Here is a 27,722-nt window from a genome sequence, read left to right as displayed (position 1 = left end):
GAGAATGTTACTAATGTAATCATTAAGTAAACCTAGGTTAAGTGGATACTCAGACAATTCTGCACTATTTTTTATAGTGTGCTTTAGACCCAAAAGAGAGTATATTTCAAATTAAATTAAAAATTAATTAGAAAAAAGCCTTCTAAAAGAAGGTTTTTTAAAAAGTCTCTCTTCTGAGATAAGATATTTTTTTTTAATGCAAGTGTCTTTCCAAACTCATTTATTCACATTTTTTTTTCCAGCTAGAGAAAGAATTTGGCTAAAAGGCCATGAAAGTGGAGATCAAAAAATGGCCCAACTCCAAGACCCACGTGTATGCTCAAGTTGTGAAGTCTCGAAACAAAAGGAGCTGTATCCTTTTAAAGTAGACTATAAACTGACTAACTTCCTTTGATTACTAAGGAAATTCCTCCTGCCCCTGAAGATTTTATATAAAAACTAAACCTAAACAGAAATTTTCAAGAAATTAATAATATGCATTAAGAAAACACACCATTCTTCTAAGCCATGTACTAGGAATTAATCTAGGTATTAATTTAGGAAATATTGCTGTTCTACGAAATTCTTTTTTTGTGGCCTTCCATGGCAATAAACTTTTGCAAACATTTTGAACCAATAACATCACCAGTCAACCTTTCTGCACTAATTAGAGCCTTTCCTATATTTTTCCAAAGTTTCAAGTTTCTAGCTCATGCTGCCGGAATCTGTACAGATACCGGACACTATCCCTTCCCCAAAAAAAGAAGGCAGTGAGGTCTAACGACAATCCACTCCAAAATGTTTCTGCAAATATTAAAAAATGAGGATGCAAGTACCTCAAAGTTGTACCTATTGACTGTTAAACATTTCACAGTCAAACAATTCACTCAGATTTCTTCAGCTCTAAAGCTTAGATTCAGAGATAAGAACAAAGCTGATGCATCTCTGGCTAGTGCAACCATAAATGGACAAAAGAAAGGTCATCTCTAACTAAACTTTCTGCTCGAATTCAGCACCGCTTGTGTTATTTCTTAGATCAGTAAAATAGATTTGAATTTCTTTAAGCAAAACAGATGTAAAAACACTCTTTAAATGATCATGAAGAACAGCCAAGTTCCATCACTGTGCCTTCTCTTAGTGACCCATACCTAAAATTGTTCTGTTTAATAAGCACTGAGTGGCTGGCATCGTGCTGAGCATCAGGAGTGGTAATAAAAAAGCATATGATGCTTCCTGCCTTTAAGAGGCTTATGATATAGATGAGAAGATGAGCCTTTTAAATCAAACAATTAGGGACCAGTACAAGAGAATTTTTTTTAAGCCAGGTTGCATAGCGTAGTAAACAGTTTATGAAGCTCTAAGGGCCCACCACAATCATTTTCTTAGAAGAGTGGCCCCAGGCTGTTCCTTCTGCATAAAGTTGCTGGCTTACAAAGCAAGAGAACGCATTTAATGAAATCAACCCTATTTTCCTGGTCACAAACGGACCGCGGACCATGAGCCAAGATTATCATAGCGATTCTCCATAAGAGATGGTAAATATATGTATACAATCAGATCCTCTTTCTGTTTGGCGAGGCTGAAAGAAAGAGGAGAGTCTGAATGAACAATGTGTGAAAAAGGCTGAAATGGAGTTACTGGAGCTGCTATTGAACCAGGAACGACAACGAGCCACTAATCCAGTTCTCCATGAGGACGAGTGTACATTACAGTCTATGGAGCACAAGCATAGAGGAATTTTTTGGCTGCTGGGCCAGTTTCTTGTGGTTCTTCAATTTCCATGTATCTTATAATAAAAGCCTACTACTTAAGTGTTATCCTTAGAATCCATGCCACATATATGATACTGCTAATAAATTTTTTATCAGAGACCAAGAAGGGTAAAATACCCAAGTATAGTACTATATCTAGAATACATAAAGTACTCAGAAAGAGAGGGAGAGAGAAACATCTATGAGGCGGGCTTATAGCTACCGCTCAGGTTCTTCTTACGTATGTTACACTATGTATGTATTTGAAACGGATGAAAAGACAATTTTAAGCGTCTGTTTTTCATTTGAGGGATGGGTACTGAAAACAAAATATAAAAGAAATAAAAAGTGTTCCAAATATGGCATCCATCTCATTTGAAAAAGAAATATCAAACAAGAGTGGAGATAATATGGTGAACTGACATTCACAGCCATCTGAATCAAAGAGAACCTGTTTTCAATGGGGAATTGCCCCAGGAAGGTAAAAAATTCTTTTCTTTAATTATTAGTGGACAAGAGAGCAGCATCTAAGGATAGTTTTTCAAAGTTTATTGAAGTTATAGATAAAGTAAATATCATTTTCCCAGCTTTCTTCTCAATGTTATCTTTCCTCTCCGCTATGGAATCACTTTCTTTTTTTTTTAATTTCTTTTTTTCTATACTTTACTTTAATTTTTATTGCAGTAACATTGGTTTATAACATTGTATAAATTTCAGGTATACATCATTATACTTCTATTTCTGCAGAGATTACATCATGTTCACCACTCAAATACCAATTACAACTCATGTGCCGAATTATCCCTTTCGCCCTCCTCCCTCCCCTCTTCCCCTCTGGTAACCACCAATCCAATCTCTGTCTCTATGTGTTTGTTTATTGTTGTTATTATCTACTACTTAATGAAGAAAATCATACGGTATTTGACCTTCTCCCTCTGACTTACTTCACTTTGCATAATACCCTCAATGTCCATCCATGTTGTCACAAATGGCTGGATTTCATCGTTTCTTATGGCTGAGTAGTATTCCATTGTGTATATGGAATCACTTTCTTATCCGACTTTATTTGAGCTTTCCTGAGTATTTGTTTCTGTTTCATGCTCTTGAATTTATTTGGTTATATTGTTTAATGTGCCCTCTCCCTCCCTAAACAGACTATCATATGAAAGCATTAAGAAAAAATAAACATTAAACTTAATTGGATTTTTTAAATTAACGTGTCAGTTATACCAGACTCAAAGTGACTTGGAAGCTTGAGAAGTTATTTACCACCACCCCCCTACTCCACATCATACTAAAACAAGTCAAAGAGAGGAGAAAAAGACAAAATACTTATAGGAAAACAGGTTATGAATAGCTGGAACGAAACAGAGTAGAGCGTTGGAGTTACTGTGTTGGAGGCAAAAACTTAAAAGAAAGTCAAAAGAACAGGAAAAGGTTTGAAACTTTGTCCGGACTACTGGGATCATAAGCATTCTTTCTTGCTGGCCTATAACAGAAACTCAGTAGTTATCCAAGAGTGAGTCTGCTTTGGAGAAAATCATTTCAGCAGCTCAACTATAATGAGATTTAAGCATGAAAGAGTGTAGGTTATGAGGGAGTATAAGTTTGAGAGAGAGATGATTTATTAAATAATAGTATACAAAACAGTCAATGGCTACTTCTACTTTTTTAGATATTAAAATATTTTTTAATATATGTCCAATTATAAAATAAAACAATATGACTTGCTTATTGGCTCTGTTATGTTTGGTTTATACTAAGCACAACCTTGGGGCTTCAGAATCTCTGTATTTCTTAATTTCCAATGCAATCATACAGTATCAATTACAATAATTTCTGTCAACCAAATTAAGAACCTAAGTGGCAGAAAAAGTCTACATCCTTCTGCATAAGAAATGATGCCACTTGCCTTTTTTTTTAATAATTTTATTTATTTATTTTTTTTCCCCCAAAGCCCTAGTAAATAGTTGTATGTCATAGCTGCACATCCTACTAGTTGCTGTATGTGGGACGTGGCCTCAGCATGGCCGGAGGAGCCGTGCGTCGGTGAGCGCCCGGGATCCAAACCCAGGCCACCAGCAGCAGAGCGTGCACACTCAACCACTAAGCCACGGGGCCGGCCCCCACTTGCCTTTTTGATGAAACTGTTAGAATATTTTATATTGCAAAATGGAAGAAAAAAACAAGCATGAGGTCATTATTTCTTTCATTTTCATTTTAGCAAGAACAAAAAGAACAATCCAGGATTTAAGAACCAAATTCCTGTCCCATGACATAGTTTATAGTCATCAGGATAAAATTAACTTCCTTATCCCTACTGTTAAAACAAAACAAGAAAGAAAAAATGAAAAAGGATGTTGTCTCTTTCTAACTACTGTTATCTAATTAAGTTCAGGTTTATCCTAACTTGACCTTGATATAAAATACCAAAATGTGATAAATCAGTAATTAGGAAATGAGAAATCCAAACAGAATGTAAGAGAGAGTCCGAACAGTTTTCCTAAACATGAGAAAGACTGTTTCATCTAGAACATCAAAGGATGGGGGGTGGGGGGGGAAGGGAATCAATAATTTTCCACCAGTACGTTTCATAGCAAACTAATGAGAAATAGCTTTTACAAATTCAAGAAACATAATGCATACATCAAAAAAAGAATACCATTCACCTTCCTTTGTAAAAATGCAGTCCCTTTAAAGCTAGGATTATTTTTTCTGTAACAAATACTTGTTCTCTTCCATAGAAAAACATTACTAACCATAACTTCAATCCATGGCTTGACAATTGCTTCTTCTAATATATACTATACTGTTTTGATCAAATAATAGAGAAATTATCCTGAACCTAAGACAAGTATTTGGCTACCTGAGTGTTAAAAATAATTCTTCTGTGATAACTTCCATAACATATACTTCAACACACTCATTTTAACATTCATCAAGTCTCTTCTTTGTAGTGCTGAATCCCATTTTTAAAAGTTTATATATTTTTTTCCACTTTAAACATGATTGTGTCAACACTGAAGCAAATACTTAGTTCTCATCAGCCAATACAGTTGGAGCCTTGCTGAAACCCTGTTCTCAGCTGCCCCCTTGCTGCTGAAAATGAACTTTGAGGCTGGTACAGAATCAAAATACACCAATTATGTCTGAGAGAATAAGCTGAACACAGGGAATTTTGTGAAAAGGCAGAAATCATGAGATACCATTGCTCAAGTAGTCCAAATCTCCTAGCATATTTGATTAATAACTAAAAATATATGAAATGTTTGATTTTCCTAATTCTCTAGTGTCCAAGTTCTCTGGTCCTAAAATTCTGAGCTACTAGATATTTATACCTTAGGAAAAGAACTAAGTTAACTGAGAATTTCAGTGATGGTGAGTGGTGACAATAATCAGAGAATGAAATGTTTACTGTTAGTATATGCTTATTTCTAACCATGCTCCCTCTTCCCGAAAAGAAAAAGAAAAACTGAGGATACAAACCAGCAAGGAATTTTAACTCATTCATGTGTTCCTGATTTAACATACAGCACTCTGACAGAGATATTCATATGGCAACTCTATGAAAAATATATTTTCATTTTATAGGGGAAAAAAATGGAATGTAAATAGCTATGCATTTTTTTCCATTTCGTCTAACATCTGTAACATTCAAAAGTGCTTGTATAAACACTTAATTTTGCATAAGCTGACTAGTTATCTAACACATTCTTCACCAACAGGAGTAAATGTTTGATGAAGGAGAGAGAAAAGAGGAATAGAGTGCCTCAGAAACATAGATCCAAACATTCCACAATCAATACATTAATCAGCCCATGATTCATCTTAAACCAAAATTTGGGAAGTCTATTTCTCAATAACCAAATGGGAATACCACCACAAAGCCTAAACAGAAATTTTTATGTTTTTACTTTTCCTTTGGTTGTAAACAAACAGTATAGCTATGGAGGGACAAAGAACAAAAATTGATAAGCAGTTTATATTTTCTAAATATAAACTCATTGCCTGACATCAATTTCATGTTCCTCTTCATAATGCTGAACAGTCCAAAGTCAAGCATGTATGAATTAATAGTGCCTAGATTGTTCCACTCATTTATTTTATATTGCTTCCTATCCTCCCATCTTTTTATCTTCCACAGCATTCAGCACAATGCCTTGTACACAGTAGATACTCAAAAATATTTCCTTTATTCTTTCAAAATGAACTTACCCTTCGAAATGACACAACATAAAATGTGTCTCCCCTTCTGCGGATGGCTTCAAAGAAGTCTTGATAACTTCTGGGTGAAGCATAATACACTTGTAGCTCACTCCCTGAGTTCCTGCTGAAGTTAAGAAAAAGGCAAAATGTTCGTAAACTAATAAATTTCATATCCTCTAAAAAATACTTCCCATTCTAAGGCTATGTCTGAATTATAAGAATCTCTCTCAATCAAAATATTAGTGGCATTTTGGCAATAATTTTTATACAGTCATGTGTTGCTTAATGAAGGGGATATGTTCTAAGAAATGTGTCATTAGGCAATTCTGTCATTGTGCAAACACCACAGAGTGTACTTACACAAACCTAAATGGGAAAGCCTACTACATACCTGGGCTATATGGTATAGCCTACTGGTCCTAGGCTACAAACCTGTACAGCATGCTACTGTACTGAATACTGTATGCAACTGTAACACAATGGTAAGTATTTGTGTATCTAGACATATCTAAACATAGAAGAGGTACAGTACAAATATGATATAAAAGATAAAAAATGGTACACCTGTGTAGGGCACTTACCATGAATGGTGCTTGGAGGACTAGAAGTGCTCTGAGTGAGTCAGTGAGCGAGTGGTGAGTGAATGTGAAGACCTAGGTCATTACTGTGCACTAGTGTAAATTTTACAAACACTGTACACTTAGGCTACACCCAATTTATAAAAAAATATTTTTCTTTCTTTAATAACAAATTAACCTTAGCTTACTGTAAATTTTTTACTCAAAAAACTTCTTAATTTTTTAAACTTTTTGACTCTTGTAATAACACATAGCTTAAAACACAAACACATTGTACAGCTGTACAAAAATGTTTTCTTGGGGCCGGCCCGGTGGCGCAAGCGGTTAAGTGCGCGCACTCCGCTCCGGCGGCCTGGGGTTCACTGGTTCGGATCCTGGATGCACACCGACACACCGCTTGGCAAGCCATGCTGTGGCGGCGTCCCATATAAAGTGGAGGAAGATGGGCACGGATGTTAGCCCAGGGCCAATCTTCCTCAGCAAAAAGAGGAGGATTGGCAGATGTTAGCACAGGGCTGATCTTCCTCACACACACACACAAAAATATTTTCTTTATATCCTTATTCTATAAGCTTTTTTCTATTTTTAAAAGTTTTTTTGTTTTTTTTTTTGCTTTTCATACATTAAGACACATTAGCCTAAGCCTATACAGGGTCAGGATCATCAATATCACTGTCTTCCATCTCCACATCTTGTCCCACTGGAAGGTCTTTAGGGGCAATAACACACATGGAGCTGTCACCTCCTATGATAACAATGCCTTCTTCTGGAATGCCCCCAAAGGACCAGCCTGAGGCTCTTCTTGAGAAGGTGTCACTCTTTTCAGAAATATGTCCACGGTGGTTTGCTTGGTTTCTTTTTTTTCATCAGAGATTTGCTTGTAGGCAGATAATGCACCAGATGCCATCATACACTCCTTGGTGACATCACCCAAAGCCCAAGCAAGGTTCTTGATGCAGTCATAGATGTTGTAATCCTTCCAGAATTTCATCAATGTCTTCTCAGTGTCTTCCTCAACTGTGACAATAGCCTTCTCAAGTACTAGGCCTTAAAAGCTGCTATAACTCCTTGACCGTTGGTAGGATCAAAGAGGTGGTATTTGGAGGTAGAGACACTGCTTTGATACTGGGATAAGATTACCAATAAAAGGAGGATGTCTGGGAGCATTATCAACAATAAGCAAAATCTTGAAAGGTATGTTACTCTCCAAACAGTATACTCCATTCTGCTGGCATGGCAATTCAGGAGGGCACCTTGGAAGAGAAGCTGGCTCATCCATGATTTCTTACTGCTCCTGTAGTATGTTGGCAGAATGTGCTTACTGATATGCTTGAAGGCCCTGGGGTTCTCACTGTGCCAGATCAGAAAGGGCTTCAATTTGTAGCCTGCAACATTGCCCCAAGCAAGACTGTTATCTTGTCCTCAAAAGCCTTGAAACATGGCATTGATTTGGCCTCCTTAGAGATGAAAGTCCTTTCAGGCAACCATTTCCAGAATAGGGAGGTTTCATCCATAATGAATATTTGCTCTGGCAAGTAGTTTTCCTCCACAATCAGTGTACCTAGAGTTTCTAAAAATTCTTCAGCTGCGTTCACATCAGCACTCGCAGACTCACCACTCACTTTCACATAATGTAATGAACAACAATTCTTGAATCATTTAAACCACCCAGAGCTAGCAGTAAATTCAACATTGTAGCCAGGTCCAGCTTTTTCTTTCAACATTGCAAACAAACTTTTTGCTTTCTCCGTGATCATCATGATGCTGAAAGGGATACGCTTCTGCATCTGGTTTTCAATCCAGGTCATCAGAAGTTTCTCTCTGTCTGATATAGGCCCTTCTCAAATTTTCTTTCTTTCTTTCTTTTTTTTTTTTTTGGTGAGGAAGATTGGCCCTGAGTTAACACCTGTGGCCAATCTTCCTCTTTTTCACTTGAGAAAGATTGCCCCTGAGCTAACATCTGTGCCAATATTCCTCTATTTTGTACATGGGATGCGGCCACAGCATGGCTTGATGAGTGGTGTGTAGGTCCACGCCCAGGATCTGAACCTGTGACCCCCGGGCCGCTGAAGCGGAGCGTGTGAACTTACCCACTATGCCACCGGGCCAGCCCCCTTCTCAAATTCTTGTTAGTCTCATTGCCTTTAACGGCTTCTGTCACTTTGTTCTTGTTCTTCAAGACTGAGACGTGCCAGACAGGAAAGCAATAACCATCACTGATTTTCCACCTTTATAGTGCTTAATCACTTTTAATTTCATTTCCAGGTCAATCACTCAACATGATCTCTTACTGGCAACATTAGCAGTGAATTTTGTATGCTTAGGGGCCATGATGAACAAAACAATGAGATTAAATCAAGCACAAGAGAAAATGATGCAATCAAGAGATATGGTAAATATGAGATGTAAGAGGCTGCTGCCGGTGTAACATGACATATTGTTTTACAGTAAACTTTTTTTATAAGTAGAAAGAGTACACTCTAAAATAACAATAAAAAGTATAGTACAGTAAATACATAAACCAGTAACATAATCGCCTATTATCATTGTCAAGTATTATGCACTGTACATAACTGTATGTGCTATACTTTTATAGCACATACAGTTGGCACAGTAGGTTTGCTTACACCAGCATCACCACAAACATGTGAGTAATGCATTGTGCTGCAACGTTACGACGGCGACAGTGTCACTAGGCGATAGGAATTTTTCAGCTCCGTTATAGTCTTATGGGACCACAGTTGTATATGCAGTCCGTTGTTGACTGAAATGCCATTATGTGGCACATAACTGTAATAACATTTTGAAAAGGCCAAGGTAAGATCCAATTTGCTAAAGCTAAACTTCATTTCTGAATCAAGGCTCTAAAATGTACCAGTCAGTCAAGTGCATTGCAATACATGTCAAAATAATAAAAGTATCAGAAAATAGATTTCTGCATTGGTGTACATGATTTTAAAAAGCGGGGTAACAAAAATTAAGTCTGAGGGAAAGTTACCTTTCACCACTCTGTCCAGTCTGTCACGGTACACTTGCCTATGAGGCTGTGTGAAAGGTGGGAAGAGCTTAGGATTTGGAAACAAGTAGACCTGGCTTGGAATTCCTGCTCCACAACTCAAGTGGGTGTTACTGGGGAAATGAACCTTTGAGCAACCCCACTTTCCTGATCAGTAAAATGAAGATAACCGTATAAACCTTGCAGGATCGTTACTGGGGTCAGAGAAGTTATACGTGTAAAGTACCAAGCACGGGTCCTGTTCCATAGGAGCCATTCAACAATTCCTAGCTATAGATATTAAAAGTACCATGTCAGTGCCTTGATAAAATTATAACTTAAATTATAATACCTCAAACCACATCATATCCCAAAAGATACACTCAAATGATATTAATATAGTTCTTAATAATATTTTCAGTCTTTTACTGTTTAGCACAATAAGCTAACACCCCAAAGTTAAAGAAGAGTTAAAGAAATAATGTTTCATTTTTCTCCAAAAAGAAAACTTATATGTTTTCTTTCTTATATGGTCTTCTTTTATGTTTTCAATCAAACTTTATTAACTTAAGAGGAAAGAAAGATTGACCTAAAGGGAAATTATAAATGAGTTGTAAGAATTTCCTTTGAAATAATTCCATTTGCTCACTAGGCCATTTCTGACTATAATATTTTGAATATACAGTCAATTCTTATTATTCATGGTAGTTATGTTCTATAAAGTCAGTGTGAACACTGAATTAGCAAATACTGAACCATTCTCCTAAGAGAAATACAAGGTTAGGTTCTTGCGAACCCCTAGTTACAGCATTTTAGTCAACTGATGAATATACAACCTTGTTTTATGTGTTTCTGTTTAAAGACACTTTCTTTACTATATTGTTCATTCATTAACATTGAACTCATAGTCAACACCGCTATAAGTCATGCCTGAATGAAGCTTACCCAACGTGTATTTTCTCCATATGGCACAATACAGTCTTCCTGTGCTTATGAACACTAGGCAGCACTTCAGTATTACACTTAGGGGCCATTTTCAACAGTGAAATCACCAACAAAAAAGCACAAAAATGTGAAAAATATGGCACTACATAGACCCTGAAAAGGACACTTGTTTTACAACATAAGAGCTGAAACAGGTAGGCAGAGGGTTGCCTTGTTAAACCTTACCTGGGAATGCCTACACATGTTTGCAAAGGATTGTGAAAGCACTTTGAGTATTGATTTTAGAGTTACAAATAAATTTTAGTAAGTAGGCGGATACACAAACACAGAATACATGAATAATGAGGGCAGCTATAATTCATTTAAAATACTTTTTAAAGACTATTTTTTAGAGCAGTTTTAGATTCAAAACTTGAAAGGAAGGTACAGAGATTAAAAACATTTTTAACTAATGAAGAAATAATACGCCATCATAATGATACATCAGAAAATGGATATATTTTTAAATAAACAGATAGTAAATGAATGAAATACTCTGGTTACAGAGAATTATTAATTACTATATAGATCTGAATGATCTGTTTCTACAGGCTAATAGAATATCTCAGGATTTTAAATATTCTTAATTGCTGATATTCTGCTTACTGCTATTTAATAGTAACTCTCAGTTAACAGGATAATGAACAGCTTTCAACTTACATTTTATATGTATTCTCAGTGCCTGGAACACTGGCACACAGTTGGTTCTCGGTAAACGTTAAATTAATATTAAATAAATTGTGAATGGTAAATCTGTGGTACAGCTACAGATAGAACCTGAGACTCTTAACTTTCACTTCAGTGATACTGTTGTCAATATCATCACATCACCATTACCATTTTTTGAACACTTAATACGTGCAAGTACCATGCAAAGTGCTTTAAATATAGTCATGTGTTTCTTAACGACAGGGATACATTCTGAAAAATGTGTCGTTAGGCGATTTCGTCTTTTGATGTTCCGTGTACAAACATCATAGCATATACTTACACAAACCTACATGGTATAGCCTACTACACACCTAGGCTATATGGCACTAACCTTACAGGACTACCGCTCTATATGTGGTCCACTGTTGAACAAAACGTCGTCATGCAGCGCATGACCGTATATTATCTAATTTAATCATTATATCAATTCTGTGCCGGCAGAATTCTGCAGATGAGGAAACTTTAAGTTAACCTGCTTGAATCCACAGAGCAAGTAAGTGGCACAGTTCTGATTTGAATTCTGCCCAAGGTGAAAGCTAGCATCTTAACCATGACACTATATTGCCTCCCATATTATTGTTCCTTTTAGTTAGATATGTCTTTGCTAACACATTTAAACCTCTAGGTACAGCACTCCTTTTGGAATCTTTTGAAATCTTTTGAAATCCTAAGTAGTATTGTGTAGTGAAAAATGCATTTTAAGTTAAATAGCTAGGATCTGAATTCTGATTCTGCCATTTATTGGTTCTATGACTCTAAAACTTAGGAAAAAATAAGTGACTTGCCCAGTTTTTCTATATATAAAATAGGGACCATGGTATCTACACTTCAAGCTATTATATAGATTTAAAGAAAAAACGCATGTAAAGCACTCAGCAGGGCACCTTGGATAGAGCAGATATTCATAAAATAATATTCCCTTTCCCTTGGCTCACAAGATAGATGCAAATCAAGGACAGGAAAGCTATGTGTATTTAAAATTCACAGCAACATTATGACTGAACTGTATTCCAACTAAATCTGTATTTAAGGAACACAGATTGGGAGAGTTAACCCTCTGAAATTATCTGGGTTTACTGGGAGTGCTCAGAAGCAGTATATGTTATGTGGACTAACATAAAAATCACAGATAAGAACAAGTTTAAGACGGAAGGGAAGTATGCATTTCAACTTTACTAAAATACTAGGTATTTTAAATTCCTTGGCCAAGAGCTTCCACACTTTCTTACCTGATACTAGTAGTTTCTGTGTATTGAACAGCCATGAGCTGAGAATTTGAGCCCTGTTCTAGTGCACCCTGGGGGGAAAAAAAAGATTTAATGCCATATAACGAAATTATATGAAGATTTCCTATACTGACTCATTCTACATTTACATTTACTAAGCTCTCATTAAAGTATTCATATTTTTTTTCACAAATATTATGATATATTAAGTTCACGTAACTAAATATCAACATAGAAATTAGAACTCTTTTGGTCACATTCTGGGCTGGGAGATGTGTCTTACAGAGATTAAGACATTTAAGGCACTTATAAAGTTTAAAGAAAGCTTAGTCCAAGTACCCTAAGTTTTATTACCAAGTCATACAAGTATTACTAAACACAGAGCAACTTATGTTTGTCTAAAATAATTATTTTCCCAATGAAAAGTTCCTAAAGCATAATAATGAAACTAGATCCTATTGTGTAAAAGATCTTCACGCCTAAATATACCTATGGACTAAGCTACCATTAAAGAGATCTCACCGATGACTCTTTTTAGCCAACAGTCCAATCTGAAACCATTAGTGGCTCCCATATGCTACTCTGGAAACCTGTCTTCCACGTAGCATCTGCTTTACCCTATGCCTTTGGTCTGAGGTCCAACTCTCTATTCATTTATCTAATGAACAGGAAAGAATAACATGAAAAATTATATCAAAAGATACAGCAAAAAAATTCATTTAGGCCAAGAACTTCAATCTAATTTTTCATAAAGCCCATTATACCAGCTACGTGGAATTATCTACTGCCAATTATCTATTCCTGCCCTCTTCTTACTCTTCCCCTATACAACAAGGGATGGAAGCCTGAAAACTATAGTACTCAAACTTTTTTGCCACCAGGTTTCTGGATTTAATTTAGGTTCTGCCAATAAGATACACTGCCACCAGATTTGGAAAGCAGAAGGGAGACAGAGTCCATTTTCCCTCGGACCATGGTGGCAGCTGATGTGTAGACTTCGGCAGAAGTGGGTTTTTACAGTACTGGACATTGCATTCCAATGACAGTAAGCAGCTTTGAGACTCTGAGGTACCTGTGACATTGGTAATGATCGTCTACAGCCAAGAGAAGTACTAACAAACAATAAAGTTGCCATAATACATGAACAAAAGGTGTTGGAGAGGCCCACAGAGGCACACACGGGATAATCATGAAATCTCACAATGTCAGAGCTTGAGCTCATCTAGACTAACCCTCACTATTTTATAGATGAAAACAGACCCATAATGGTTAAAAGCCCGTGTTTCTCAACATCCTTTTAGTGTACTTTTGAACATATCACATACTGCTTCCAATTATTCTCCAAATAATCAAATAGCTAAAGGTACTTCAATTAGCATATAAACATGTAAATCTGGTGAAATATATCCTATCCAAAAATAAAACCTCTTCCTTGATTTGTATAGCTATTCCATTTCTCTGTTCCCATTAAGAGGGATCATCCTGAAATAATTTCCTCCACTTCCTCATTTATTATTACTTCCTGAATCCACATCAATCAGGCTTTTGTCATCACCACTCCAATGAATGACTTTTGTCAAGGTCACTAACAAGTTCCAATAATCAAATCCAATGGGAATTTCTCAGTCCTCATCTTAATCAATCTCTCTTAGCCTTTGTAACAGTTAATCACAGCCCCTTCTTAAAAAACTTTCTTTGGGGGGCCAGTCCGGCGGTGCAAGTGGTTGGGTGTGCGTGCTCTGCTGTGGCGGCCCGGGGTTCGCCGGTTCAGATCTCAGGCACGCACCAATGCACCGCTTGTCAAGCCATGCTGTGGCGGCATCCCATATAAAGTAGAGGAAGATGGGCATGGATGTTAGCCCAGGGCCAGTCTTCCTCAGCAAAAAAAGAGGAGGATTGGCAGATGTTAGCTCAGGGCTGATTTTCCTCCCACACAAAAAACACAAAAAACCAACTTTCTTTGCTTGGGTTTTGGGACACTACTATCCGATATTTTCTCCTATCCTACTCAAGGCACTCTCCTAGCCACTGCTCTCCCTTCTCAAGTGCTGATTATCCTTTCTCTTTCAGCTCTAAGTTGGAGTTGGCCCAGGGCTCAGTTCATCACCTCTTTTCTTTCCTTTTTACTTTCTCCCTAGGTGATATGATCTCAAATAAACTTCCAGTCTCAACCTCTCCTCTAAACTACATACCTGGATATCTGATTGTCCACTTTACTTCTCTACTTTAATGTCTAATAGTCATACCAAACTTAACATCTCTAAAACTCTTGATTCCTGCCTCCAACTCCTCCTTGCCCAGTCTCGTCTCAGTAAATGGCATCACCATTCATCCAGTAGCCGAGGCATAGGAATTATCATTGACTCCTTTTTATTTTACACCAGCAATTTCTATTCAGTCTACTTTCAAATATATTTGGTCTTCAAGTACTTTCCTCCACCTTCACATCTGCCATGGTTCTATGGGCTGCAATGATCTCTCATCTAGATTATTGAAATGGCTTCTTAACTGGTCTCTTTACTTAGACTCATGTTCCCTGCCATTCTCTACTCTGTGTAGCAGTTAGAGTGATCTTTTAAAAATAGAAATTAGAGAGCGTCATGGCAGAGTGAGCTTTCCCGTGAACTCTTCTCCCGATAAGATACAACAAAAGGAACAGTCACAGACCAACAACCGAATCCCAGACAGTGAAAAGCAAGATCGGAAAGATCCACATTGCTGCACATCTGAGAGTGGAACGTGCTGGGCCCCCGGAGGAAATGGGGAGAGGTAAGGAGAACTCCTCCCCCTCCCCATCAGATCAGCGATCCCTGTCCGCCTGGCTCCCAGAGAGGGGGGAGGGGCGGCCCTCTGCGGGGAAACCGTAGCTCTTCAGGCTCTCTCAACCAGTGGAAAACTCCCACACAGAGGACTCAGAAAAGCCACAGGGCTACCATCAACATCTGAGCACCCCAGAGAGCAGATAACGAGGGGGGAACGAGAAGCCCCACATGCCAGGGACCCAGAGGGCAAAAGAGAGAGCCCCCTCCTCCCCACAAACCAGACCCCGCAGCTCAGCCGACCAGACCAGACCAAGCGATCTGCAGGAGACCAGACCAAGCGATCTGACACGTCCATAGCTGCAGAAAAACCAGGGCAGAGTGCAGGGGGCTTAGATTACACAGCCCTTTACCACCACACAGTGGTGGCGGGTGGAAATTGCAACCAGAGATTTCCAAGGTGAGGAAAAACAAAGATAACACAGGAACCACAATGCAAAGATACATGAAATCACCAGACCAGAAGGAAAATGACAAGCACCCAGAAACCAACCCTGAAGACACAGAAATCCATAACCTAAACAACAGAGATTTCAAAATAGATATCATAAAAACACTCAACGAAATACGAGACAACACAGACAAACAATTCAATGACATTGGGAGTTTCTTCACAAAACAGATTGAAATCATAAAGAAAAACCAATCAGTGCTGTTGGAGATGAAGAACACAGTGGAGGAGATAAAGGAGAACCTGGAATCTTTAAAGAACAGAGCTGACAATATGGAGGAAAGAATTAGCATTTTAGAGGACAGGAATACAGATATGCTCCAGATGGAAGGGGAGAGAGAACTAAGACTAAAAAGAAATGAAGAAAGTCTCAGAGAAATATTTGACTCTATTAGGAAATGTAACATAAGAATTATAGGTATTCCTGAGGGAGAAGAGAGGGAAAGAGGAACAGAGAGCCTATTCAAGGAAATAATAGCTGAGAATTTCCCAAATCTGGGGAAGGAGCAGGTAATACCAGTAAGCAAAGCCAAGAGGTCACCTAAATATGTCAACAGGCAAAGGTCCTCTCCACGACACCTAGTGGTAAGGCTAGCCAGAGTCAATGACAAAGAAACAATATTAAGGGTAGCTAGACAAAAACAAAAAATAACGTACAAAGGAACTCCCATCAGGCTCTCAGCGGAGTTCTCAACAGAAACTTTACAGGCTAGGAGAGACTGGAATGATATATTCAAAATACTGAAAGACAAAAACTTTCAGCCGAGAATACTCTATCCAGCAAAAATATCCTTCAAATATGATGGAGAAATAGTAACTCTTCCAGATAAACAAAAGCTAAGGGAGTTCATGGCCATGAGACCCCCACTACAAGAAATACTCAAGAAGGCTCTCAGGCCTGAAAAAAAGAAGAGAAAGGGAATACAAAGCTTGGAGCAAGGAGAAAAATAGGTAGATAAACTCAGAAAAATAGTAGATCTTTACCGGAATAGGTTAGCAACTACTTAAATACTAAAATCAAAGATCAAAGGAAGGAATTCACCAAAAATAAATTTAACCTCATCACTGTAAACACACAGCCACAACAGAAGACAGAATAAGGTATAACAAGAATGAATTAGAAGGGGAAGAGGAAAGTGGTTGAATTGACTTAGTATAAGGAAATAGGAGGCCATCAGATAATGGACTACCTCATACACAAGATTTCTTACACAAACCTCAAGGTAACCACTAAACAAATAATCAAAACAAAATCACATATGATACACAAAGAGAAAACTAGAAGAGTCATAAGACAGAACAACCAAACTGAATTGGCAGTCCAAAACAAATGGGACAAGAAACAAAGGAAATGCAAAAGAACCAGAAAATAAATGACAAAACAGCAACATTAAGCCCTCATATATCAATAATTACCCTAAATGTAAATGGATTAAACTCTCCAATCAAAAGATACAGAGTGGCAGGATGGATTGAAAAGCAAGACCCAACAATATGCTGCCTCCAGGAAACACATCTCAGCACTAAAGACAAGCACAGGCTCAGAGTGAAAGCATGGAAGACAATACTCCAAGCTAATGGCAAACAAAAGAAAGCAGGTGTTGCCATACTCATATCAGACAAAGTAGACTTCAAGATAAAACAGGTTAAGAAAGACAAAGAAGGGAAATATATAATGATAAAAGGGACACTCCACCAAGAAGACATATCACTTATAAATATATATGCACCCAACATAGGAGCACCAATGTACATAAAGCAACTATTAACAAACCTAAAAGGAGACATTAACAACAACACAATAATAGTAGGGGATCTCAATACCCCACTTACATCAATGGATAGGTCATCCAGACAAAAAGTCAATAAAGAAATAGTAGACTTAAATGAAAAACTGGACGAGATGGACCTAGTAGACATATACAGAGCACTCCAAACAAAAACAGGTGACTACACATTCTTCTCAAGCGTGCATGGAACATTCTCAAGGCTAGACCATATGTTGGGAAACAAAGCAAGCCTCAATAAATTTAAGAAGATTGAAATCATAACAAGCATCTTTTCAGACCATAATGCTATGAAACTGGAAATGAACCATGAAAAAAAAACTGGGAAAGTGACAAAAACGTGGAGATTAAACAACATGCTACTGAAACCAATGGATCATTGATAAAATTAAAGGAGAAAGCAAAAACTATCTGGAAACAAATGAAAATGAAAATATGCCATACCAAACCATATGGGATGCAGCAAAAGCGGTCCTGAGAGGGAAACTCATAGCGATACAAGCCCACCTTAACAAACAAGAAAAAGCCCAAATAAGCAACCTTAAATTACACCTAACAGAACTAGAAAAAGAAGAACAAACAAAGCCCAAAGTCAGCAGAAGGAGAGAAATAATAAAAATCAGAGCAGAAATAAACGAAATTGAGACCAAAAAAACAGTAGAAAGGATTAATGAAACAAAGAGTTGGTTCTTTGAGAAGATAAACAAATCAACAAAGCCTTAGCCAGGCTTACTAAGAAAAAAAGAGAAAAGGCTCAAGTAAATAAAATTAGAAATGAAAGAGGAGAAAGTACAACGGATACCACAGAAATACAGAGCATTATAAGAGAATACTATGAGAAATTATATGCCAACAAATTGGACAATCTAGACGAAATGGATAAATTGTTAGACTCATACAACCTCCCAAAACTGAACCAAGAAGAAATGGATAATCTGAATAGACCAATCACAAGTAAAGAGATTGAAATAGTAATCAAAAACCTCCCAAAAAATAAAAGTCCAGGACCAGATGGCTTCTCTGATGAATTTTACCAAACATTCAAAGAAGATTTAATACCCATCCTTCTCAAACTATTCCAAAAAATAGAGGAAGATGGAACACTTCCTAAATCATTCTACGAGGCCAACATCACCCTGATACCAAAGCCAGACAAAGACAATATAAAGAAGGAAAATTACAGGCCAATATGGCTGATGAACATAGATGCAAAAATCCTCAACAAAATATTGGCAAACTGGATACAGCAATACATGAAAAAGATCATAGACCATGATCAAATGGGATTTATAGCAGGGATGCAGGGATGGTTCAACATCCGCAAATCAATCAATGTGATACAGCACATCAACAAAACAAAGAAGAAAAACCACATGGTCATCTCAATAGACACAGAGAAGGCATTTGACAAGATACAATATGGATTTATGATAAAAACTCTCAACAAAATGGGAATAGAAGGAAAGTACCTCAACATAATAAAGGCTATTTATGACAAACCCACAGCCAACATCATACTCAACGTGGAAAGACTGAAAGCCATTCCTCTGAGAACAGGAACGAGGCAGGGCTGCCCACTCTCACCACTCCTGTTCAACATAGTACTGGAGGTTTTGGCCAGAGCAATTAGGCAAGAAAAGGAATAAAAGGAATCCAAATAGGTAACGAAGAAGTGAAACTCTCACTATTTGCAGATGACATGATTTTATATATAGGAAACCCTAAATAATCCCTTGGAAAACTATTAGAAATAATCAACAACTACAGCAAAGTTGCAGGATACAAAACCAATCTACAGAAATCAGTTGCATTTCTGTACGCTAATAATGAACTAACAGAAAGAGAGCTCAAAAAGATAACACCATCTACAAATGCATCAAAAAGAATAAAATACCTAGGAGTAAATCTTACCAAGGAGGTGAATGACCTATACAATGAGAACTACAAGACATTATTGAAAGAAATCGATGATGACATAAAGAAATGCACGTGGATTGGAAGAAAAAACATAGTTAAAATGTCTATATTACCTAAAGCAATCTACAGATTCAACGCAATCCCAATCAGAATCCCAATGACATTCTTCACAGAAATAGAACAAAGAATACTAAAATTTATATGGGGCAACAAAAGACCCCGAATAGCTAAAGCAATCCTAAGAAAAAAGAACAAAGCAGGAGGCATCACAATCCCTGACTTCAAAACATACTACAAAGCAAGAGTAATCAAAACAGCATGGTACTGGTACAAAAACAGACACACAGATCAATGGAACAGAACTGAAAGCCCAGAAATAAAACCACACATATACGGACAGCTAATTTTCGACAAAGGTGCTAAGAACATACAATGGAGAAAGGAAAGTCTCTTCAATAAATGGTGTTGGGAAAACTGGACAGCCACATGCAAAAGAATGAAACTGGACCATCTGCTATTGCCATTCACAAAAATTAACTCAAAATGGATCAAAGACCTGAAGGTGAGACCTGAAACTATCAAACTCATAGAAGAAAATATAGGCAACACACTATTTGACATTGGTCATAAAGGAATCTTTTCGGATGACATGCCTACTCAGACTAGGGAAACTAAAGAAAAAATAAACAAGTGGGACTTTATCAGATTAAAGAGCTTCTATAAGACAAACGAAACCAGAATCAAGATGAACAGACAACCCACCAGCTGGGAAAGAATATTTGCAAAACGTACATCTGACAAGGGGTTGATCTCCATAATTAAAGAACTCACACAACTGAACAACACAAAAACAAACAACCCGATCAAAAAAGGGGCAGAGGAAATGAAAAGACACTTCTCCAAAGAAGATATACAGATGGCCAATAGGCACATGAAAAGATGTTCAACATCACTAATCATCAGGGAAATGCAAACCAAAACGACACTAAGATATCACCTCACGCCCGTTAGAATGGCTATAATCACCAAGACAAAAACAACAAATGTTGGAGAGGATGTGGAGAAACAGGAACCCTCATACACAGCTGGTGGGAATGCAAACTGGTGCAGCCTCTATGGAAAAAGGTATGGAGATTCCTCAAAGAATTAAAAATAGAGATGCCCTGGGGCCGGCCCGGTGGCGCAAGTGGTTAAGTGCGCGCGCTCCGCTGCGGCGGCCCGGGGTTCGCTGGTTCGGATCCCGGGCGCGCACCAACGCACTGCTTGGCAGGCCATGCTGTGGCGGCGTCCCATATAAAGTGGAGGAAGATGGGCACAGATGTTAGCCCAGGGCCGTCTTCCTCAGCAAAAAAAGAGGAGGATTGGCGGATGTTAGCACAGGGCTGATCTCCTCACAAAAAAAAAAAAAAAAAAAAAAAAATAGAGATGCCCTATGACCCAGCCATCCCACTACTGGGAAATCTATCCAACGAACCTGAAATCAACAATCCAAAGAGGCTTATGCACCCCTATGTTCATTGCAGCATTATTCACCATAGCCAAGAAGTGGAAGCAACCTAAGTGTCCCTCGACTGACGACTGGATTAAGAAAATGAGGTATATATATATATATATATATATATACATATACACACAATGGAATACTACTCGGCCATAAAAAAAGACAAAATCGTCCCATTTGCAACAATGGGACATTGTTGGGCCTGGGACATGGATGGGCCTGGAGGGTATTATGTTAAGTGAAGTAAGCCAGAAGGAGAAAGACAAACACTGTATGATTTCACTCATGTGGAATATAAACCAACACATGGACAGAGAAAACAGTATTGTGGTTACCAGGGGCAATGGGGGTGGGGGGTGGGCACAAGGGGTGAAGGGAGTCATATATATGGTGATGGACAAACAAAAATGTACAACCCAAAATTTCACAATGTTAAAAACTATTAAAACATCAATTAAAAAAAAAAAATAGAAATTGGATCAAGTCACTCCCCTGCTCAAACATCTCAATGCTGTCCTCTCACACCTAGGATGAAATCCAAAGTTCTCACCATAGCCTGTGAAGTTTGATAGATTTAGCCTTTGCTGTCTCTGATGTCATCCTCTACTTCTCTCCTCTTTGTCACTACAGTCCAGCCTTACTCAACTTCTTGATGTTCCTCAAACATGCAAATTGTTCCCTCCTGAAGGTGTTTATATTTGCTATTCCCTTTGTCTGGTAGCTCTTTCACCAGATTTTCTCCTAGATCTTTACATTGTTTACTCCTTCATTTTCTGCCTACGGAAAAGCAATGTTCTCATCAAATCCTTTTCTTCTTCCTGAGCACACAGGAAGACTAGATTTTCCTAACCCACTGCAAAGGAGACCAGGAAAAGTGACAGAGTTTTAGCCAATTGAAAATTGGCTAAACTCCAGGCCTGATCCCTAATACATTTCACATTATCTGCCAAGCTCTCTCTTCCCTAACACCCAAAGCCAGAAGCAAAGACTTTCAAGTTATTGGGGCCACAAAGTGGAAAGAACCCAGATTCCTTAGTCACTGCTTGGAGGAAAGCCATCCTAGAGAGGCTACATCAGACTTTGCGTGGGTAAGAAACAAATTTTTATTCCATAAAGCCACTGAAAATTTGAGGCCAGTTGTTAAACAGCTAGCAATAATTACCTTGACAATACCTTACTCAGGTGGAATCTCTTTAGATAAGCCTTCTCTAACCACCCAATCTAAACTAGCCACTCACCTCTCAATTCAAACTCTAATATCCAACGCTGCTGTTTCTTTAGAGAACTTATCTCTTATTTTGAGTATATTTATTTAGTCATTTATTATTTCTCTCTCCCACTAGAATGTAGGTTCCATGAAGGCAGGAATTTTATCATACTCACTACTGGATACCCAAGGTCTGTAACTGAACCTGGCTCATTATTACTACCACAGGTAATGTTTGTTGGGAGCTTGCAACGTGCCAGTTGCTAGTCTAAGTGCTTCAGAAGTAGTAAAACATATTTGATGAATGACGGAATGACTATAAACAGTGCTTTGTGGCAAACAACATTAAGATGGAAGCCCAATTAAACAGGTTCTAAATAAGAGCTGTCCTTAACCTGTAGTGCTACAAGTCTAAGTTCAAAAATGCCCTCCATGGAGATCTGCCTTCACTTCCAAGCTATCCTATGTTTCAACGTCCTCTTTTTGAAGAGCTCTAAGAACAGAGGAGATAAATAGTATCATTTATTATACCATTTGTGGCAAAAACATTTGATACAGATGTCCATGCATAGAAACCCCTGGCTTGAAAGCAAATATGAGGGAGAAAGCAGAAAACAGCCCCATGCCTGAGCAGGAAATACTAGTGCTATAAAACCTAATCTAGTGCCATAAAACCTGGGAGGAGGGCTTCAGTGGCAGTGACAGTTGCATCAGAAGCAGCAGGAGGCAGTGGGAAATGGCTGAAGTTCAAGTTTCCCAACTCTTCCAGGAAAGAGAGCAACTCAGCAAGGGGAAGCCTTCCAACAAATACGCCAAACATTGTTTGAAGACAAGCAGAAACAAACCTGAAGAATACGGGTTTTCTGTTGATTATTCGTCATTCTTCTCGACTTGGTCCTTTCCACTTCATGTCTATGAACCCACCCTCGAAGTTCATGATTTAACCTATAAAATAGCTTAATTAACATATTTCATAGAAATAAATGTCTCACCCCTTGGTTAAAAATGAATTTAATCATATTTATAGGTTCCAAAGAGCATTCCAAGTGCCTGATGACTCAACGTTGCCTTTTGATTTGAAAAAACTAAGACACTTAATGTTGTTTTTAATAAGACATGAATTTTTATATGGTAGCCTCCTCAATAACGAGCTCAAAATTCAAAGAAAACCATAGTTAAATACCTGCCAAATATAAATATTGGATGCAAAGGTTTTTCCACAAAAAAAGTATTTCCTGTTTCTGCTCTTGGGCTGTGTACACAGAAACAGTGGAGACGATGGAGAGCACTTCACAAGTCACAGGATTCCTAGCAACAAATAGATGCATTCAAGCCTTTGAAAATCATGCACTTTTGGGAGAAGGAAAAGAATGTACTCTACTGCTGGGGAAAAAAAAATTTCAATGCACTATAATCCAAATTTTCCAATTTTCCAACACTGGAAATAAAAAAAGCTTAGTTCAAATATAACTTTCTTTTATTCTGCTTCCTTTCTAGAGCAGTTTGTGAAGCAGTTGTGACTATGCTTATTTAACTATACTTGATTACTACTTATCACAAAAAAACTGAAGCAGTTTTTGAGGTTGAAAGATAGGATCCAAAATCAGAGGGAAAAATTCAAGGGAAAAATAGACAAGAAAAGGCATACTAAGGGGAAAGTGTCTCCAGAATCACATATCTTCAAAATATTACTTTCCTAATTTGAAGAAAAAGGTACCTTCTGCTGTAAATGTTATCATCCGCAAGTCTAACAATTACCCTGAATTTTTATATTAATATCATTCTGTAGTTTTCAAATAAGACATATTTAAGTACTCAACCCCAATACTATCACATTAAATAGACCCTTCATCACCTCTAGCAGGCTGGTGGGGAAAATGGACAACAATTGATATGCCTATGGTTATCCAACAAATAATTCAGAGATTCTCTTAGCCCCTTAGTTAATCTGAACGAATACTTTCTAGGTTCCAAAGCTAAACACAGGAACCCACTCAGATATATCTGCAACAATCTACAAGACTCACCTGAGAGATTCTGTGGTGTTAATCAGGGGTTGACAAGGAGGTGGAGGAATATAGAGTAGTGGTTCTTCAGTTAGCACCATGAGGGCTTTGTCATTTGAAACAGAATGATCATATCTGAAATAAACATGAACAAAATGTGTCTCCTTGCATCTTAAATCCTTAAGAAGTTTGCTATAAGAAAGTCATCACTAGTATTAATTTTCATGGAAATAAAAATATAGTAAATAGACATACTGCAAGATAGAAGCAAACGTAATAGAAAAGGAGGGAAGTATAGACCATACAGCACAAATGTCATTTTCTGATTTTCTACAGAGATTATCATAGTAATTCATATTTATCCAGCCACCATTTTTTGAGCAATTATTATGTACCAGAAACTAGGGATACAATGATAACACATGGTTCACGTCTTCAATGAGCTCAAGGCATAAACAGTGCTGCTGGAACACAGGAGGCGACACAATAACGGGGAAAATTGGGGGAAAGACCCACTGATTGACAGGAAAAAAGACAGTATTATGTGACCAGGACTAAAGTTTTATAGTCATTCACAATTCAGTGATAATAAAACCAAATAGTCTGCTTAAAATAGTATGTGTGGTTGGGAGAGGGGAGGCATAAAATACTTGACAGGAGAAAAGTGAGAGCATTGAAAAGCTAAATATAAATTTTAGCATCATGGAGGAATCTGAATCACTAATCAAACACCACAGTGACATTAACCAGTTATTCCATCAGCCTAAAAAAATATACTTTCCTAACCATCACACTGATCTATATCATACGGATTCATATCCAGAGTGTGACATAGGGAGCAAAACCTGAGTTGAAAATTAGAATTTGAGCTGGGGACGTTATTGCTATTATTCTCTTCAGGCTGCTATTTTAACCTTTCTCATTAAGAAATCTTAGATGTGTCTTGAATTTATTTATATACAATGCTTTGGATTTAGAAAACTAGACATACTAAAACCCAAAAAGGAAAAATACAAACACATAAAATTGGACATGGCTAGATTTACACTTTTCATTAATTCATTAAACAAATATTTACTGAATACCAACTGTGTGCCAGGTAATGTGCTAGGTGCTAGGAATCCAACAGGGAACAAGAGAAATAAAGTCTCTATCCTCAAACACCTTAATGGGGGACATGGGCCAAATGCAAGAAACAAAACGCATAAAATAAATCCAAACTGTGGTTAGAGCTACAAAAGAAACAAATGGTTAAAACAGACAACTAATGTCAGTACCTACTTTAGATAAAATGGTCTGAAAAGGAGATGATATTTATGTCAAGGCCTAAAGGATGAGAAGCAGCCAGCCCTATAGGAACTTGGGGAAGAGTGTTCTAGATGGAGGCAGGTGGAAAAAAAGCAGGTTTAAGGAACCTAAACACCACTCACCATCTGAAGAGTTGTGAGCAAGTGAGGGAGGCACAAGATAAGGTTGGAAAGAGAGAGACCAGACTATGATAAGGAATTACTAAAAGTAATGAGAAGCCACAAAAGGGGGCTAAATAGAAATGTGATAAATTTCAGTTTACATTTACACCTTACCATTGTACCAAAAATGGATTCAATGAAGGCAAAAGGGGAAGCTGGGAGACCAGTTAGGAAAGAGCTATAGTAATCCAGGCAAAAACTGAAGGCAGTATGGACTAAGGTGGTGGCAGTGGGCAAATTCAAGATAATTTTTGGAAAGAATATCAACAGCACTTATGGAAAGGGAGGAATCAGGATTTCTGGCTTAAGCAACAGAAGTGAGGAAGACTGCTGTAGAGAAGTGCTTGGAGGTGGAACAGGGAGAAGGACATAGAGTTTCACTGTGTGTGTGTTAAGTCTGAAATGCTAAAATAGAGATGTCAAAGAAATTACTGGATATATGAGTGTGGAGACTTAGAAGAGAAGTCTGGATGGGAAACATAAATTTGAGAGTCATCAGGATATAGAGACATGGATTGTGTGCTCAATGATGGATGAGTCACCTAGGCACACAGAAAACTAAAAATTCACAGTTTCAAACCTTGAGATTTGGATAGAGGAGAAGCCGGCAAGGAAGACTGTGAAGCAGCAGCCTGTGAAAAAAGAGGAAACTAAAAAATATAGCAATACAAAAGAAGAATGTTTCAAGGAAGGAGTGATCCACACAGCCAAATGTTGAGGAAAGATCAAGTAAGATGAAGACAGAAGTTTCCATTGAATTTGGCAACACTGAAATCACTGCCATCCTTGACAAAAATAATTTTGGCACAGTGGAAAACTAACTTCAAGGTAGAAGTGATAGACTTCTACATATGCCACACACAAGGGAAAAGAAATGCCACACACTAGGGAAAAGAAGCAACAGCTGAGGATATGGAGATCATTCCACCCTACAACTTGTACCAGGAACATTCTTGAAGTCCTTTCTTCTGCCTGTTAGGGTTAAGTTATTTGGAACAAAACAGAGACGGTGGCACACAGGTAATAACTGCATGCACAAAAGGAGATCAGCCTAAAACGAAGTGTTGATGGAGAAGAACAAAAACTCTGCCTTGTACTTGGTAAATTCTGAATGCCTATGAAAAGAGGCTGTTTGCCACACTAAAAAAAGACAAGAATAAAGACCTGTCACATATGTGCTATTTTAAAAATTAGGTGTGCATACCTACAAAAATATAAACGCTGTAGTCCATCAGAAAAGTTCAAAACTGCTTTTGAATATACATTTCTGATTTATAATTTTATTTTCATGTGATAAACTCCAGTAATGATTTCTGCACATCTGTGCTGACTGGCTTTGTTCTATCAGCCAAAAATATTCTTCAGAAAAAAAAAAGTCCAATAGGAGAAATACGAGGAAAGGGTCTGGGTGGAGTTGAAGGGGAAAGAAAACAGAGAATCTAAGCCAACATCCAATCTGGAGACAATCAGATCCACACTAACCCTGAGATGGTCAGAGTTCTAGGCTGCTTGCAAAGCATTCTATACCAACAGGAAAAGCTTCAGCAAATAAATCACTAAAGTAAAGGACAGTGTTAAGGAGCCAGAGTTAATGAGAATTCCTGTGCCATGGGTGCCACACTGTGACCTCCCTTTGCCTTGCTAGTCAAGGACCTAGCTCCACTTGGCTCTAATAAAAATTCCAAATAACAAAGGGAAATGTTTATCAAAAAGTATACAGCTTTGGGGCTGGCCCCGTGGCTTAGCGGTTAAGTGCGCACGCTCCACTGCTGGCGGCCTGGGTTTGGATCCCGGGTGCGCACCCACACACCGCGTGTGCGGCCATGCTGAGGCAGCGTCCCACATACAGCAACTAGAAGGATGTGCAACCATGACATACAACTATCTACTGGGGCTTTGGGGAGACAAAAGGAAAAAAACCAGGAGGATTGGCAATAGATGTTAGCTCAGGGCCAGTCTTCCTCAGCAAAAAGAGGAGATTGGCATTGATGTTAGTTCAGGGCTGATCTTCCTCACAAAAGAAAAAAGAAAAAAAGTATACAGCTTTGAACATGTCCACTATAACCTTCTTCTAGTTAACATAATATAGAAATTGTATTTTCATAAAATTCTAAGTCTTTTACTATTGACGAGCT

General features: G+C 37.9%; 1 protein-coding gene across 1 annotated transcript in view; it reads right to left on the bottom strand.

The window, feature by feature from the left end:
* ATF6 (activating transcription factor 6) overlaps positions 1-27,722 on the bottom strand; it is a gene marked incomplete at its 5' end in the record, with an annotated part of 211,042 nt that overhangs the window by 105,043 nt on the left and 78,277 nt on the right. Inside the window, 4 exons of the mRNA XM_058536922.1 lie at positions 5,946-6,060; positions 12,434-12,501; positions 22,958-23,057; positions 24,140-24,253. Coding sequence (XP_058392905.1) covers positions 5,946-6,060; positions 12,434-12,501; positions 22,958-23,057; positions 24,140-24,253 — 397 coding nt within the window. The remainder of the gene's footprint in view (positions 1-5,945; positions 6,061-12,433; positions 12,502-22,957; positions 23,058-24,139; positions 24,254-27,722) is intronic.

The sequence above is a fragment of the Diceros bicornis genome, chromosome 4 (assembly GCF_020826845.1).
Source record: "Diceros bicornis minor isolate mBicDic1 chromosome 4, mDicBic1.mat.cur, whole genome shotgun sequence".
Classification (NCBI taxonomy): Eukaryota; Metazoa; Chordata; class Mammalia; order Perissodactyla; family Rhinocerotidae; genus Diceros; species Diceros bicornis.
Note: the sequence above shows the minus strand (reverse complement) of the source record. Positions and strands in the feature narration are given on the sequence as shown.